At 40.1% G+C, this 15,752-nt stretch overlaps 2 protein-coding genes across 4 annotated transcripts; both read left to right on the forward strand.

Moving 5' to 3' along the window:
• Positions 1-2,824: 2,824 nt before the first annotated feature.
• On the forward strand, positions 2,825-9,855 carry LOC104425844 (biotin synthase, mitochondrial). 3 transcript variants are annotated; one of them, XR_005551589.1, is made up of 8 exons: positions 2,825-3,354; positions 3,634-3,813; positions 3,965-4,071; positions 5,814-6,019; positions 6,950-7,089; positions 7,688-8,037; positions 8,234-8,309; positions 9,633-9,855. XR_005551589.1 is itself a non-coding variant. In XM_010039817.3 (7 exons), the coding sequence occupies exons 1-6, from the start codon at positions 3,112-3,114 to the stop codon at positions 7,994-7,996; spliced, it is 1,185 nt and encodes a 394-aa protein (XP_010038119.2). In that variant the 5' UTR covers positions 2,825-3,111; the 3' UTR covers positions 7,997-8,037; positions 8,234-8,759. The 3 variants fall into 3 exon arrangements, 2 of the variants coding, with proteins under 2 accessions (XP_010038119.2, XP_039169832.1); XM_010039817.3 differs by lacking the exon at positions 9,633-9,855 and having other exon boundaries at positions 8,234-8,759; XM_039313898.1 differs by lacking the exon at positions 9,633-9,855 and having other exon boundaries at positions 8,240-8,759.
• Positions 9,856-11,384: 1,529 nt separating this feature from the next.
• Positions 11,385-15,372, forward strand: LOC104445716 (probable glutathione peroxidase 2). Its single transcript, XM_018869934.2, has 7 exons — positions 11,385-11,768; positions 12,479-12,555; positions 12,969-13,030; positions 13,134-13,252; positions 13,595-13,762; positions 13,839-13,880; positions 15,098-15,372. Exons 1-6 carry the CDS (start codon positions 11,724-11,726, stop codon positions 13,869-13,871), a joined length of 504 nt encoding a protein of 167 aa, XP_018725479.2. The 5' UTR covers positions 11,385-11,723; the 3' UTR covers positions 13,872-13,880; positions 15,098-15,372.
• Positions 15,373-15,752: the final 380 nt, after the last annotated feature.

The raw sequence follows: 15,752 nt of genomic DNA on the forward strand, positions 1-15,752 counted from the left end.
AATTTGAGCGGTAGAAAATAGCCATGTGGCAATTGTTTGTGTTTTTCTTTTCTCAAAATTTTTGCCTCTTTTGTCTTGATGCAACTAATATGTATCTGAGTTAAAATATTGAAGATTCCAATGGTAGTTTATAGGAGCAATTGGTTTCAAGGTGGATAAGTTCTAGACTGTTAGAATTGATTTTTAATTGTACCCGATTTTCTTTGGAAAGAAATCTAGAGCCTATTTATTTTTCCGATTTAGTTCCAAGGTCTACCCAAGAACTTATTTTTCTTTTATGCATTTTTTTTTTTTTACAACAAAACATAATATGAGCAACAAAATGATTCATAGTAAAATATGAATGGGGTGAACAAGCAAAGGTGAATAAGGAATAAGCGAGGGTAAGCCACAAGGAAGCTATGAAGAAGGTGAGTCATGAGTGAAAGAGAAGAGTCATGAAATATTTAAAAGAATAGAGAAAACAAAGATAGGAAAAAAATACCAAGAGAAAATTTAGGTTTTTTGATTTTATGAAATCGATTCCAAATTAAATTCAATTCTTGGGTGGTCCTTCACTTGCAACCGGTAATCAAACCAATTCCAACGGGAACTTGGAATTGGACAGGTTTTTAAGGAGGTCCGGTCCAATTTTTGAATACAACTAGTCTGGTTACATGGCCCTAATAATTTACGCAATCCATATTAGAGGGAGCTAACAAAATATCCGATTGCATTAAGGAACAATTATCTTTTCATGTTTGGTTGGGGGGAGGAGATAAGAGAGAGAAAGAAGTTAGGCAAGCATCTTGAAAATTGATGAACCGGATATTTCTAAAGCTATTCCAAGTAGCTTTGCTCATTTTTCTATATTCCACCCCCATCCTCGTTCTATTATTCTCCGCTTTCTACTGATCCTTTCACTTGTTTTGCACGCCGGGCCCAGCTAATTCGTTTTCAATTTGATAGGTGAAAATTATATAGCAGTACCATGCACAAGTACAATGATAAATGTCTCATTAACTTAGAAAATTCTTTGATGTACGACTAGTTTGGTAAGATATCCAACTAATTCACTACAGGTTAGGTTTTGACCTGATAATATTTATTTTTCAACCATTCTTTAATGTTTTTGCAATGGATAAAGTACGTCACATTGTGCCATGACCTATAAATTTATTTTTCAATCAGTCAAAGTATTTTTCTTTTTTTATTCGTCTCTGTTAAGTAAGAGTTTGCCTATAGAAAATGTGGAAAAACCATAACGATCTAGCCAAAGAAATTTGCATTTATTAGTAACTACTTGCAGATGTAGTTATTCGTTCCATGGGATCAATATACAATACTCGGTAGGCATAAATTCTTGATGCATTTGTTACTACGATGCTAAGTTCTCATTTCTCCATGTAAATGTATGTATTATCTCATCCAAGTAGAAATGAATAGATGTTCCGGTAAATATAACAAGGGTTTAAATTTCTTAGTGATTTACCTTTGAAACCCCGCAAGGCTCTTTTTAAGTTTGAGCACCACCAAACTTTCTTTTTCAAACAGTCGTGTGATGTTCCGGGGATAAGTTTTTATGCATCTCAACCGGTCCCTCCCTACACAATCAAGGGTTCACTCCCGATATTGGCCTGGTGTAATTTTACTATTGAAGAAATGCCAATGCGACTGAAGATAGGACCACCAAAAGGGGAATTGAATGTAAAATCACAACCACACACTGGTCGGACTGTGGCACCCCGAACCCTTCGTAGGTCGCCACCAGCGCCAATGTTACACCTTATTGGATGTAAAAATTCATCGACACTTTTTTTTTTTTCACACGGTCCCAACGCGACCAGCAAATTTAAACATCACACTCTCCCCCTACCAACCAAACAATCGGACAATCAAGGATATTGGCTACGATGAAGATAGGACCACCAAAAGGGAATTGAATGTTGGCCCTCGGGCAAGGTGGCGGAAGCTTTTTATAAAGTCGATGGAGCCTCTTCCCAAACCCGCCTGGCTTCCATCCCTAAAGCCATTAGATCAAGTGGGCTAACATAGACGTGAAAGTACCTAATGATTTTTTGTGAGATGGTTGGTTTCTCTTTCACTCGAAAGAAATTGCGGCCGTTGCCGCCGCCGCCCCCACGACAAGGTGGTTGGCTCATGTTACTTTTCTTTTTTTTTGGGTCGAATTTTGGCTCATATTACTTGAGTGTTAGAAAATGTTGAATTGAATGTTTGTCTGCATATGTTGTATTATTGATATTCCAAATTTCATATGTGGTTACATTAAGTGTAGCCTCGGCAATATAAAAAGTGATAAATATATTAGAAATTTTAAAATCTATCACCAAACTACAATTAAATTCTAAAACTTTCATATGGTATAACGGAGTCCTAAAGTTTTAAAACTCAATTACACTTTTATGAATTATTTTTTTAAAGCTTGATTATACTTTTTGAAAGTTTTTTAATTTATTTATATTTTCGTGAAAAATTTAACAATTTATAATACATTTATTCCCATAAAATACTCAAAAAGTAAATCAACCATTGAAAACACAAAAAAGTATGAATAGCTTCACGACATCACATTGTTCTTGAAAATCCTAATCAAGTCGATCTCATGCTTGAAAAGTCGAGCTAATTAAATCAAGCATGCGCGAGAACCACTAAAGTAATGACGACCAAAGTGGTCGGCCTAGTACAAAGGTCGACCGTTCTTCACCAGATTACTAATTCAATTCACATCGCGAACAAATTTCTCAAAATGAGGATTTTGTATTGTCTAATTACGAGGCGTATCTGCAGCATGCCTAGTATGGAGGGGTTTTTCGACTTCTAGAGACGCGAGATGGTCATGATTGAATCCGAACGTGATGCTTCGATGGTGTGCGAAACTTTACAATGATGGATGATGTCGGACCGGGGTTGTCCGACGGCGGTCGCTCTCCCCGCGCCAATTGGAGGAAAATGGGGACAGCGAAAACGGCGATTTAAGCACGGCACGAGGAGGAGCACGGGAAGTAGTTGAGCTACCACTCCAGTTTCTTCGGCACAAAACGAAAGCCCCGCCGCACTCCACCGTCTTCCTCCGCCCATTACTCCCTCCGTCGCCGACCGTCGGGGGAAACGATGCTAGCGATTCGATCGGCGTTCCGCGGCGGCGCGAGGCCCGTCTCCGCCTCTTCCTCCTCGTCTCTCCTCTTCACTCTCGGCTACTCCTCTTTCTTTCCTTCTCCTCCGTCGCCGTCGTCGTCGTCGGCGGCCGCGGTTCACGCCGACAGGACCATCATCGAGGGCCCCCGGAACGACTGGTCCCGCGACGAGATCAAGTCCATCTACGACTCCCCCGTCCTCGATCTCCTCTTCCACGGGGTCGGTTCCTCTTCTTGCCTCTCCTTCTCGTTTCTACTCTTTTCGCCCCCTTCTCTCGATTAGTGTAGGGGGAGAGAGGGTTTGCAAATGCACGTTTGATTCGTTCAGTTCGGTTTCGTGCTCTGACCAAGTGTTGAACTTTGCTGGCGGAGTCTTTGACATGTGGAAGACTTTGCGTGATGCGTATATTGTCCTTGTCTCTTGTTCGAAAGGAATTAATTCTAATGGGGAACGGCTTTTATGAGTTTTTGGGGGCTAAAGTTTGTGCTTTTTGGTCAGGCTCAAGTCCACAGGCATGCCCATAACTTCAGGGAAGTGCAGCAGTGCACTCTGCTGTCCATCAAGACAGGTGGGTGCAGCGAGGATTGTTCCTACTGTCCGCAGTCCTCCAGATACAGCACCGGGTTGAAAGCCCAGAAGCTCATGACCAAGGATGATGTCCTTCAGGCAGCTCAAAGGGTATTTCCTCTGGACTACTTCATGGTCATGTTGATTCCTCTCTTTTATCACCTGTCCGAGGCGCTAGCGCCGCTTTTTATCCTTTAATGCTACTTGGTTTGAAAGCAAATCATTCCTCTTCTGGGTGATCTTAACCGGTGTAGTATTTCAGGCCAAGGAGGCTGGTAGCACCCGCTTTTGCATGGGAGCTGCCTGGAGAGATACCGTAGGCAGGAAAACTAATTTCGGCCAGATCCTTGAGTATGTGAAGGAAATAAGGTAATATTTTCAAGTTGTCATGTAAAAGCATTGGGAATATCCAAATTCCAAATGATTCCATTCCTCTTTTATAGTGAAGTAAGTTAGCATTTCATAATCATGACATAAAATAGCAGGATGACTACTCCTCGAGACAAGCCTAGCCTAGATCAATTCCAAATCTCAGAGTTTCTTATTAGAGGAGCAGTGGGTTGTTCAAGTACTGCCCTTTGGGCATAGGGATTTCAGCTTATGTTGCATATTGTTGGTGGAGCTGTAGTTCTCCTTTGTTCTTAAAATATATGCAATGCAAAGCATCCTACTCAACGAGAGATTTGAAAAAGAAAACAACAAAAGCATTTTCCGTCTAGCTGCTTCTCTCAGCATGATATAAGCATAAGAAATTGCTCTACATTGTTGCGGATCTCTTGCTTTCTTGCGAATTTAGGAACTGTTGCTGTTGGATTTCACCATGTGTCTTGCAACTGTGCATGCAGTTTCCTGTTTGTTATTCATGCTCTTTGCCCTACAAAAAAGTCCATCTCAGCCAAAATCATTAATGTTTATTTATTTTGAACTCGAAACCTTGAGATCCAGTTTGATAATACGTTCCTTGAAAGTTTCATTCTGACATCAATTAGTCACTCAGCCCTCTTTTCCTTTTTCCTTTTAGCCTAAGAGTTTATGACAAGTAACCTCGCCTTAGTTGGTAAACTCAGCCTTACCGTGTGAAATTGAGGTATCTTCAACAATGTGATGTGATGCATATTTGATGTATATCTGAGTGATTCAAATATAATTTCTCAGATTACTTTTGGTCTGCTGCTTTATCTGTCTTCCTGATTACAACCATGTTCTCCATCATGTCATGATTGGTGGACTAGAATTATGCATAGGCTGAGTTCGAGTGACTTTTGGTAATTATCAATGATCTAGAGTACAAAAGTTGTTGTGGAAAATTGAGTATTAACCATGTACCTTCTGGAAATTTACTGTTCCTTTTAGCTATCCTATCATTTCATGATTGATGGACTAGAAATATGCATAGGATGAGTCTTGATTGACTTTTGGTTATTATCTCCATATGCATCTCATCTTGACCACCGTTGCTAAAGCTTAATTGAGCTTTGGAATGCCTCGAAGCTGTCTATTACACATTTCCAGCCACAACAGTCCATATTGGTTGACATTAGTTGGCCAATCTTTTGCCACTCGTCTTGACAATCCATTATTAGCTGCTGATAGTTAAAAGTGTCATAAATGAAGATAGATGCCAATAGTTTGGTATGTTCAAGACCACTGTAGCAAATTTAATCATGTTACGAAGTGCTACCTTGGCCTTGGCAAACTTTTTCTCTTGGCTGCATTATGCATTCTAGCCAAATTTGTTTCCCACAGATCTGGCTGTCCCTTGTTTTATAGGTGTCTCTCACTCCTTTTCCCGAATTATACTCTTAGCAACTCCTATGTTTGAAGCGAAAAGGTTTTCTAACTAGCTCATGGCTTACAAATGTCTGGAAAAAGCTCTATTGCTATTTCCCAAGGCAATCCACATTGGTGTAATGGAAGTGAGGGTCCTACGTTCTAACAACCCATGTTTTACTTGCGTGCATGGGCCATGCATGATTGCATCTGAATAATCTCAAAAGTCAGAATTTGTCATCTTTTTTTACTTTGTCGTTCATTTTTCATCTATGTACTTCTTTTCTTGCTAACATTTCTTTCTCTTTAAAAGTTTGACCTAGCTACATGTTATTGAGCAGGGAGATGGGGATGGAGGTATGCTGCACCTTGGGCATGCTAGAAAAGCAGCAAGCCATTGAACTCAAGAATGCTGGCCTGACTGCGTATAACCACAATCTCGATACCTCAAGAGAATATTATCCAAATATAATCACCACAAGAACTTATGATGAGCGGTTGAAAACCCTCGAGCATGTCCGCGATGCAGGGATTAATGTGTGCTCTGGTATGCTCTCACTACAGATTATTACTATCAGGATAGATTCTTTGTAGTGCAAAATGTAGCGTAATCAGAAGGCTGTCTTGTTTTAGTGGAACTTTTGTCTGTATTTAACAAAATTGTTCATATTTCTGAAGTTCTACTGAGGATCTGACCTATCTGAGGAATATGGAGAACAGTCTGGAGCATTTTAGGGAAAAATAATTCAAATTGATGTTTAGCATTAAAAGCTTGTTTGTACTCTCAACTACAGTGTAGATAAGGGAGACTTTCTTTCTTAATATTTAATCTCACGCCAATTTAGTAGCGAGTTCAGTTAAAAGGCATGACAAAAAACATATAAGCAGTTTGGATCGCTAGAGTTACTCCAGCTGCCAGTAGCTGCTTTAAGGAGATTACACTCTCTCTCTTGGCATGATTAACTTGAGTAGCAATTCTGGTTGGTGCTTTTCTTACCAATTCGTCCAGTCCTTTTCTTCTGGCTTTCTGAAGTAATTGTAGCTCTTAGATGTTTGGTCCCATTCCACACAGTTCACTGATGTTATTCATTCTTCACCTGCAGCCAAGTGTAAACCATCTTTCTCAATCACCTAAAGAGCATGAGTTTTTTGTTATTTCATGGTTTTGACCTTAGATTTTTTTTTCTTTTGCCCCAAGTCTCCATTTTCTTCAATCATTGATGTTACTGGTGTTAGCTTTGCAAGTATTAACCCACTGGGTATTCTCTGGTACATTTTTCTGAAGTCTCTAAGGTGATGGAAAAATTAATGTATTTTAAATAGTCAATGATGATATTTAACAGGAGTGTTTTAGACTGGGCTTCACCTCTCGACGGCTGTAACATATAAGGACAACTCTTCTCAAGAAACTTCTAGTAATAAATTCAATGATTTGTAAGATCAAGTCGAAACTCCTTTTTAACTTTTAAATATACAGGAGGAATAATTGGGCTTGGAGAAGCAGAGGAGGACCGGGTTGGTTTGCTGCATACTTTGGCAACCCTGCCAACACATCCAGAGAGTGTCCCCATTAATGCGCTGATTGCTGTGAAAGGCACACCTCTACAAGATCAGAAGGTAAACTGATTTTCCTTGGTAATAAATTAGTAAATCGGATGCCCGAGCAATTTTTAATCAGTAACAGCTTCTTTAGGCAGATCGTTGTTGCCCCCTTTTTCTTCTTTTCCTTATCTTTCTTCTTAATATATGAATCATGTTCTATTGAATCTTCACCTTGCATTGCTGTCTGAGATTTCATGGACGTAGATGTTCGCTGATAAAGACTTGGTATGAAAAATGACAGAAGAAAAAAAGAAATTGGGCAAAAACAACTTTTAACATGTCAATGGAAACTAGTTGGGATTGAAAATGTCCCGGTATTGTGTGAAAATGTTTTATCAGGAGCTATATTTTCTATAGGGAAAAGACATGGGAAATTTTAGTAGATTTGCAGAATGATCTCTGACAAATTTCAAACGATTGGAAAATGCCACTATTAATCGCACAACAGAATTTAACAAGCACGCATACATTAATGAGTGGAGATCACCAATTGTCTTATCAGTTTATTTTTTATGAATCAATAGCATGAATAATGAGGTTACCATGCATCTGTTAGATTTCGTTAGGAGATTTGTCTTGAAAAAAGACATCTCACTTTTATATCTGCTTTTAGCCAGTTGAAATATGGGAGATGATAAGGATGATTGCCACTGCGAGGATAGTCATGCCAAAAGCAATGGTACGGTTATCTGCCGGCAGAGTCCGTTTCTCTGTGCCAGAGCAGGCGCTATGCTTTCTGGCCGGTGCGAATTCCATTTTCACAGGCGAGAAGCTTCTAACAACTCCTAACAATGATTTTGATGCGGATCAACTCATGTTCAAGATGCTGGGACTAATTCCAAAGGCTCCAAGTTTTGACGATGATGGCGCAAAGCATGATGCAGCAGAGCATTGTGAGGAAGCCATTTCAAGTTCTGGTTGAGGTTATCTGGATTGGTCAAAAGAGGAAATAAATCATGATGGGTAAGCCTCAACTGGAGGTTTGTCTGTTCAATTCAGTGAACTGAGAAAATTTCCTGCTAACTTTGTATTCACCAATTAGTTGGGTAACATGGAGCTTCATGCACTAAATTCATGGGTTATGGATTGGATTTACTTATTGTTAATTAGTCAAGAATGATCAAATTAATGTTCTGCTGTTGGCTGCATGGAATGACAGACGCAGATTGCACGCAGGCTCCATGTTGCAGCCTGTTTACTTTGAGCCAGCACAAGCAAGGATTGCCACCACCCGGGTAATGCAAAAATCATCTTTCATACTTTCATGGAGGGTTTCTTTGCTTTAATGAAACTTAAAACCCCTCATAAGTCTTTTTTTTTTTTTTTGGTCGATGAGCGCCCCTGGGGACTTGTCAATACGCATGAACAGAGCAGTTTCCTTGTGGACTGCTCACTAGTGTCCTGGAGGGGCATTCCATTAAGAAAATGCAGAAAGCAAGGCGCCCGTGAGTTTTGGTTGTCGAGTGCTCTGTCCTCATTACGAATTGGTCGTGCAAATGTAGAGTCCGTGCCAAGATGGAGTATCGGGTACTCATCAGTCATCTCCAACGTTTGATCATGAACATGGTTGGCTAATTCTGCGAAACTTATGAATTAGTAGCGTTTAGAATTCAAAGCAAACAGACAAGACGTGGCGCGCAATTTTCGTGTGCTATATATAATTGAGAATTCCAATTTTTGTGTTTTTTTTGTTTTTTTTTGCCTTTTTTGCGAGGGAGCCGGCGGAACTAATCGTATATTAGGTAATACTTTTATTTAAGTTTAGAAAACCAGGAAAATTTTCAAATTTGTTAAATGGCCTTGAGACCTCATGCATCTATATTTCAGTATTCGGGTTGTCTACTATTAAATGGAAAATCCATCTCAAATGCTAAGAAGGGCATAACATTTTAAAAGAAAGGAAAATGTCACGTCCTCGTTGGGTATCCGCCAAACCCGAAAGGGTTAAGGGACCCACAGGATCCCCGCGATGATGCCGTGGGTGAAACATCCTGGACGCATTACGAAAAGTAGCTCTGGGTGGCCTAGATCTCATATTTAAGAACTTAGTGCGTTGGGGACGCAATGCAATCAAATCGGAAGTTGACTTCTGAAGAAAGAAGCATATAATTAATTTTCTTTTCTCTTGACCTCGAGGTTGATGCGCCAACCTACACCCTATCACAGCTCGCATATTCCTTCTTTGAACTGGGTCCGCCCTCTCGGTCTCGATCGGGCATGTGCCCGAACCGATGATTTGTTTTTAAATGAAGGAGTTTTTCGATATTCTTTAATATTGTAAACGGATTGGATAGACTTTCATCTACCGATCAATTCCAGCACTGCCGAAGATAGGACGGTCATGAGATAGAGGATGATTGCATCCATGAAATTACCCTTATTCGTGATAGTTTATCGATGAAAGAATCTGTTCTGTACAAAATATTGAGCTCAAGTTATGCCACGGCCAAACCCCTGACCAGTTTGTTTTGGGCACTTCACGGGGCAAGAAATTAACTTTTTACATTATAAGCCTTTTCAATTAAAAATTACAGCTGGGTTTTGGTGATTCTATGCAGTGATGATGCCGAGGAACGTTGGACTTAGGTGTGCTCCACCCATTGGCAAATCATAGCTATGTGATGAACCGCTATTCATTCAATTTTGATGCTGAGACATGTCCATTCTTGTAAAATGAGAATGCCCTTTTGTGCTTTGCTGTTCTATTTTACTAATTGGGATTTGTTTTGTTTTGTACTTTTTATATATTATATGGAAATATGGATAAAATGTTTACGAAAAGGAATGGGCTGACCATAAGCCCCGGCACTGAATAATTTACAAGTGTCATCCTGACGCCACACGACGTGGTCTTGATACACAAGGAAATGAATTTCAAAGAATTAGGCAAGAATCCACTACTGTTGCTCTTGTGGTTGGTGAAACTACCGTTGGCCTCGGCGCCGTAGCTCTTCATAATCAGACTGGCGGGGCCTCGGTTGTTGCTGCCGGTGACTGGGGAGCTGCCGGAAGCGCAATCGCTCGGGACATAAAGGTCACAGCCGTCCAATTACCTGAGGATTGAATGGGGGTGGCAGTCGGAGGTGGTGTGCCGGCCTTGCTATCGTGGTGGTGGTGGTGGTTGTGGTTAGTGCTTTGACCTTTAACCAAGATGGTTCCTTTCTGGTCAAGCGAGGGCTTGGCCACCTTCGTCGGCCCCAAGTGATGTCTGTGACCTCGCTCAGGATTAGCAAGGGCCGTCAAGCCCTCACTTGGCCAAATTCGGTGCGGGTGTTGCAGCCCTCACCAACTTTGTGTGAGGGCTCACATCCCCTCACCCAAAGTTGGTGAGCGGCACGACACCCTCGCTTGTGGCTGGCGATGGTTGGTTGGCCACCCTTGCTAGCCCTCCTCCAAAACCCAAAGAAAAAAAAAAAGCAAAGAAAATGAAAAAGAAGAAAAAAAATTATAAAAATTTGAATAATTATTTTAAATTTATTTTAAAATGTTTACATTAGCACTAGGCATCAACATTAATAAATTCGGCCAAAATTTGCCGAATGATTTAATTGACAAAAAGTAAAAAGGTTTAGGACTCAATTGATAAAATTAAAATATTTATAACTGAATTGATAAAAGTGCAATTTGTTTAGGATTGTTTGGACAAATTTCTCACTTGATGTGCCACCTATATCTTATCATGGGTCACATATTCCTTCTTCAAACCAGGTTCACCTTCTTGGACTTGATGGGCCTGATGATTTTTATTTTTTATGAGGGGAATTTTATTTGATATTCTTTAATTTCGCAAACGAGACTAAATAAACACTTTTATCTACCGATCAATTCTAGTATTGCTGAAGACAAGAACGGTCATGAGATAAAGATCGCACTCATGAAGCGACATTGGTTTTCGTTACCCTTATAAGAGATAGTCAATCAATGAAAGGATCCATTTTGTACTAAATCACAAGCTCGGGCTATGCCAAAAGCAAATCCCTGATCAGCTTATGTCAAGTACTTTGCGAGGTGCAGGGGTTAACTTTTTACATTATAAGCCTTTTCGATCACAAATTATAGTTTATTTTTGTTGTTTTTATGCTGTGATGGTATTGGTGAGATCGAACTTAGGTTTGCACTATCTATTGGCAACCCATAGCTACGTGATCAATCACCATTCGTTCAAATTTTGATGTCGAGACACATCAGTTCTTGTAAAATGAGTTGTTGTTCTATTTTGCTAATTAGGATTTGTTTTGATTTGAACTTTTTGTGCATTATCTTCAAATATGGATAAAATACTTTAGAAGAAAAAGGAAATGGGCTCCTGTGCCGTTGTGAATTGTCTTTCAGCCGCTCACCTACCGCCTTCGTTCACATTGAATTCTGAAAAACCGACAGGACACCCTCGTCTTCTCCGCATTCATTGACGATGTCCAGATTCTCTTCCCCATTAGGCAGTCGCTTTGAAGACCGGGATTGCGGATCCCGGGCCGCATCGCAACCTTTCATTCTAGTGAAAAGTCCGCATCTTTGAACGCTTGTATTGCGCCTCGTCCTTTTCGCATGCAGTGGTTCAAATCCCCAGCTTCTTCCCATTCCTCTTCGCGCTTCTAGCTCTCTCCGTCTACTTCTTCAACGCGCATCGACCGGCGTCTCGTGCTCCTGAAATGGCCGAGGAATCGTCCAAGTCCATCTACGATTTCGCCGTCAAGGTGCCTTTTTTTTTTTTTTTTTATCTTTTGAGATGTCGACTGGGATGATGGGTGGTGCTTATCCTGTTCTGTCTGCTCTTGGGTTGGAGAGGGGAGAGGTTTTAGAGGCTGCGCTATGTGCAAGATTGGAACTTTAGCGTGCGGTCGAAGATGGGTCTTTTTTTTTTTCTTTTTTTTTTTTTTTTTTGGGGGGGAGCGGAGATTTCAGCTGTCCCCATGGGCGTACGGGCTGATTGGGTTTGAGATGGTGATTGCTTGCGCGTACTCGGTCAGAAACTAACGGCGTCGTTGAAATTCCTAACCAAGGACGAGCCTTGATCGGTTTGTTTGTTCTGCGGCGTGTCGTTAACATGTGCCCGTTCCATGAAACGTTTGTTTGTAATTCTAGTGCTTTTCTTCTGCAACTACGAACTGGCGGGTCGATGACCTGAATGTGGGAGTTAGGTTGAGTATCGATCGGATCATGAATCTTTTGCTTTATCACAATTTCTTAGTCAATCCATAATTTGCCTTGAATCCTAATACTGACGATTTTGAATCTTGTTCGGTCTTCTTTCAACTTGATACGGATCCCTGTTTGTACGTTCGTTTCTGCGGAAGAGGTGGATATGCCATATTGTGCTTCTTACGTTGTAGAAATTTATTTGATCTAGATTCCCTTTTCATGGTTTTTATAGTTAGTAGATGTCAATTATCTGATGCATATGCAGGACATTCGTGGAAATGATGTAAGTTTGAGCGAGTACTCTGGGAAGGTTCTTCTGATTGTCAACGTTGCTTCAAAATGGTATCACCACTGAATGCGCCTTCTCTTCAAGAATTGTGTTTCTTTGATTAGAACCTCGATAGGAATTTAGCAACTCAAGCGTTCATGATATGGTTTAGTAGTTGACTAGTTGGTCCTGTTGTATGTCGCTATGTGTTTGACTGCATGCAGAACACTTGCATGTCCAATCTTGAACCTGTTATCACTCTTTTGGTAGTTTAAACAGCATGAGCCTTCGTCGATCCCGTAAGCCTGGGCTGCTTCTCTTTCCCCTTTAACGGCTAATGCATAGATCTATTAACCATTTGTTCTAGATGTAATTGAGTGGCCAATTGTTAAATCCAGTTCATGTTCCCAGTAACAGTCAACTCCTTGAACTTATATCATCTGCTTTGATACTTATGATATCTAATATAGCGCACACATGTTTGCAGTGGTCTCACCCAATCAAATTACAAGGAATTGAACACTTTATATGAAAAATACAAGGATCAAGGTTTGCTCTTTGGTCTTTTGTGTTTTGATTTCGTTCTCATATGTTTTACTCTGCGCCATATCCTTGGGGTTTGTATAGGTTCATGACCGACATTTCTTTGCAGGATTTGAAGTACTGGCATTTCCATGCAACCAGTTTGCAGGACAAGAGCCAGGGAGTAATGAAGAGATTCAAGAGACTGTATGCACTATGTTCAAGGCTGAATTCCCTATTTTTGACAAGGTAAACATGAGAAGCCCAAAACAATGAGAAAAATATTAAATTGAAAGGGAATTCTTGATATTCTGGCTCCTCATGCTTTTTGGTCGTTTTAACTTGAGAGCACTATCAATCTCATAGTACGCATAAAAATTGATGATTGACCAGTTCCAGATGAGGTTGAGAATTTGCTTGCAATGTGTTTCATTTTCTCTTTCCACAGTGTGATAAAAGAGACTTGTATATGCAAGTTCAAGTTGCATAACCGTCCTCCTCTTTTGCAAATTTGACTCTGTACAATATGGAGAAAAGATGTTCTGAGTTGATATTACACTATTTTTGATATTGTAGTCTATTGTGCTACAGGTTGAGGTGAATGGCAAGAATGCAGCCCCTCTCTACAAGTTTTTAAAATCTCAGAAAGGAGGGATATTTGGAGATGGCATCAAATGGAACTTTACAAAGTTTCTGGTGAACAGAGAAGGGAAAGTTGTGGAGAGATATGCTCCCACTACATCACCTCTTAAAATTGAGGTTAGGGATCTGATTTACAACAATGCGAAAGAGCAATTTAAGTCGAATCTAATTTATTTTTTCGGTTATCCTGCAGAAAGATATCCAAAATCTGTTGGGATCGTCTTGAGCAATAGAGGTTTGTGCTGTAGTCTTGAGCTCTTCGTACTTTTATCCTTATTACTTGGTCACCTGCCCAGCAATGCTAATCAAAATTACTTAGGAGATGAATATGGGTAAAACTGTATAGGGTAGTCTGCTTCTTTTATCGCCAGAGGGAATGGGCTCTATTTTCAGTTTGTGTCAACTGTCTAAAGCTGCGGGTACTATAGATTTCTTCTAACTCGACCCTCTATTTTCTTTCACAAAGAATTCCCCCATACTAATAAAAAAGGGGCAATTGAAACATCTTCATCATCCGTTGCTGGTGTGTCTAGTTGACAACATCCCCTTTAGGGCCTTTACAACAAGAAGATGGTGAATTTACCTACTTAAGAAACATTTGTGAAGTGACTTAATCATTTTAAGGAAGTAGTTGGCACCCTACCTAACAATATTTAGTGTAGTGGAGTATGCTGAGGGTGCGTTTGGTAACGCTTCTGTTTCCGGGAACAATTTTTGATCAGAAATGATTTTTTTTTATTCTATTCTCGAGAATAATTTCTAAGGAAAAGAACGCATTTGGTAACTCGACAAAATTTTTGATTCGGAATAGAATTGCGATTATTACCGTGGTCAAAATTTCTACTCCAAATTATTTTATTTTAATTTTTAAATAATTTTATTACTTTTTCTTTTCTTTTTTTTTTTTCCTTTCTTTCCCTTCTTCTTCTTCAAGTTGCCAGTCATTGGCCTTGGGATGACCGGCGACCAGCCAGATGAGAGCTGGCAATCTCATTGGAGCATTGCTGGTGGTTGGGCTTGCTTCCGACAAGCTCGCCGGACCAGTTGCCGGCGATTGGGGCAGCGGACGGCGGCAAACGGCAACTGTAGTGGTGGAAGAAGAAGAAAAGGGAAGAAGAATAAGAAAAAAGAAAATAAAAAGAGAAAATATGGGCTTGATTTTAGAATTGTTCTTGAGAACAAGAATCAATTTTTTTTTTTTTTTTTTGATTTTGTTCTAAATCTACTTCTACGAACAAAAAGATAGAAATTTGTTCTCGGGAACAAATATATTACCAAACGCATTTTTGTTTCAAATCTACTTCTAAGAACAAAAGGATAGAAACAGATACTATTAGGCAAGTTGCCAAACAGCCCTGAGCGTTTCTGAACAGTACTAGCTATTTCTTCCTCTAGAAGAAAGAAAAAGAAGTTGAGTTACAAAATCCACCTTATGACTTGTTGGTTCTTCAGGGCAAAGGTCGTGGAGGAAGCTCCTTGGAGGAAACATCTACACATTCTGGTCGCTGCAGTTTACTTTGGTTCAACTGGCATCCCTTATATTTTCTTTCCGTGCAATTCGATCTCTTTGCTTCCTTTTATTGTTATAGACAAGCAACGGTCTCAATAATGTTCCATTTTGTGTTTTTGCGTTTGTTCTCTCTCTCTTTCCTTTGCTTTTATATATTTGTAATACCCTGCTCTTCCCATGTCATCATCATCCCTAATAAAGTATGAGATTTAAGTTATGTGCTTTCTATGTGCCGACCATAGGCTCGTTGGAGGTGATTTATGCCTGTGGATCCGGCACGGCTTTGGTTGGATCCTTTATGTTTGGATGATATGGGAACGTCCAGAACTACTGAACTATTGCTCTAAGTAGAGCACAGACAGTCAATTAACACACTTCTACACTCCAAAAGAGAAGTGCTATGTTCGGTCATTCAAAATGACAGAAAGTACATGTCGAAAATCATGCGAGTCCAATGCATTTTGGGCATAAAACTGCAAGTCGGACCAAAAGCAAGGAGCGGGCGCTACTGAGTCCCGTGCTTTTTCAACTGCTCTCAGCAAGTGAGCGACATGCATGCAACACTTTCGACATAAACAGGCAAGAACTGAATTTATA

The sequence above is a fragment of the Eucalyptus grandis genome, chromosome 1 (genome assembly GCF_016545825.1).
Source record: "Eucalyptus grandis isolate ANBG69807.140 chromosome 1, ASM1654582v1, whole genome shotgun sequence".
Lineage (NCBI taxonomy): Eukaryota > Viridiplantae > Streptophyta > Magnoliopsida > Myrtales > Myrtaceae > Eucalyptus > Eucalyptus grandis.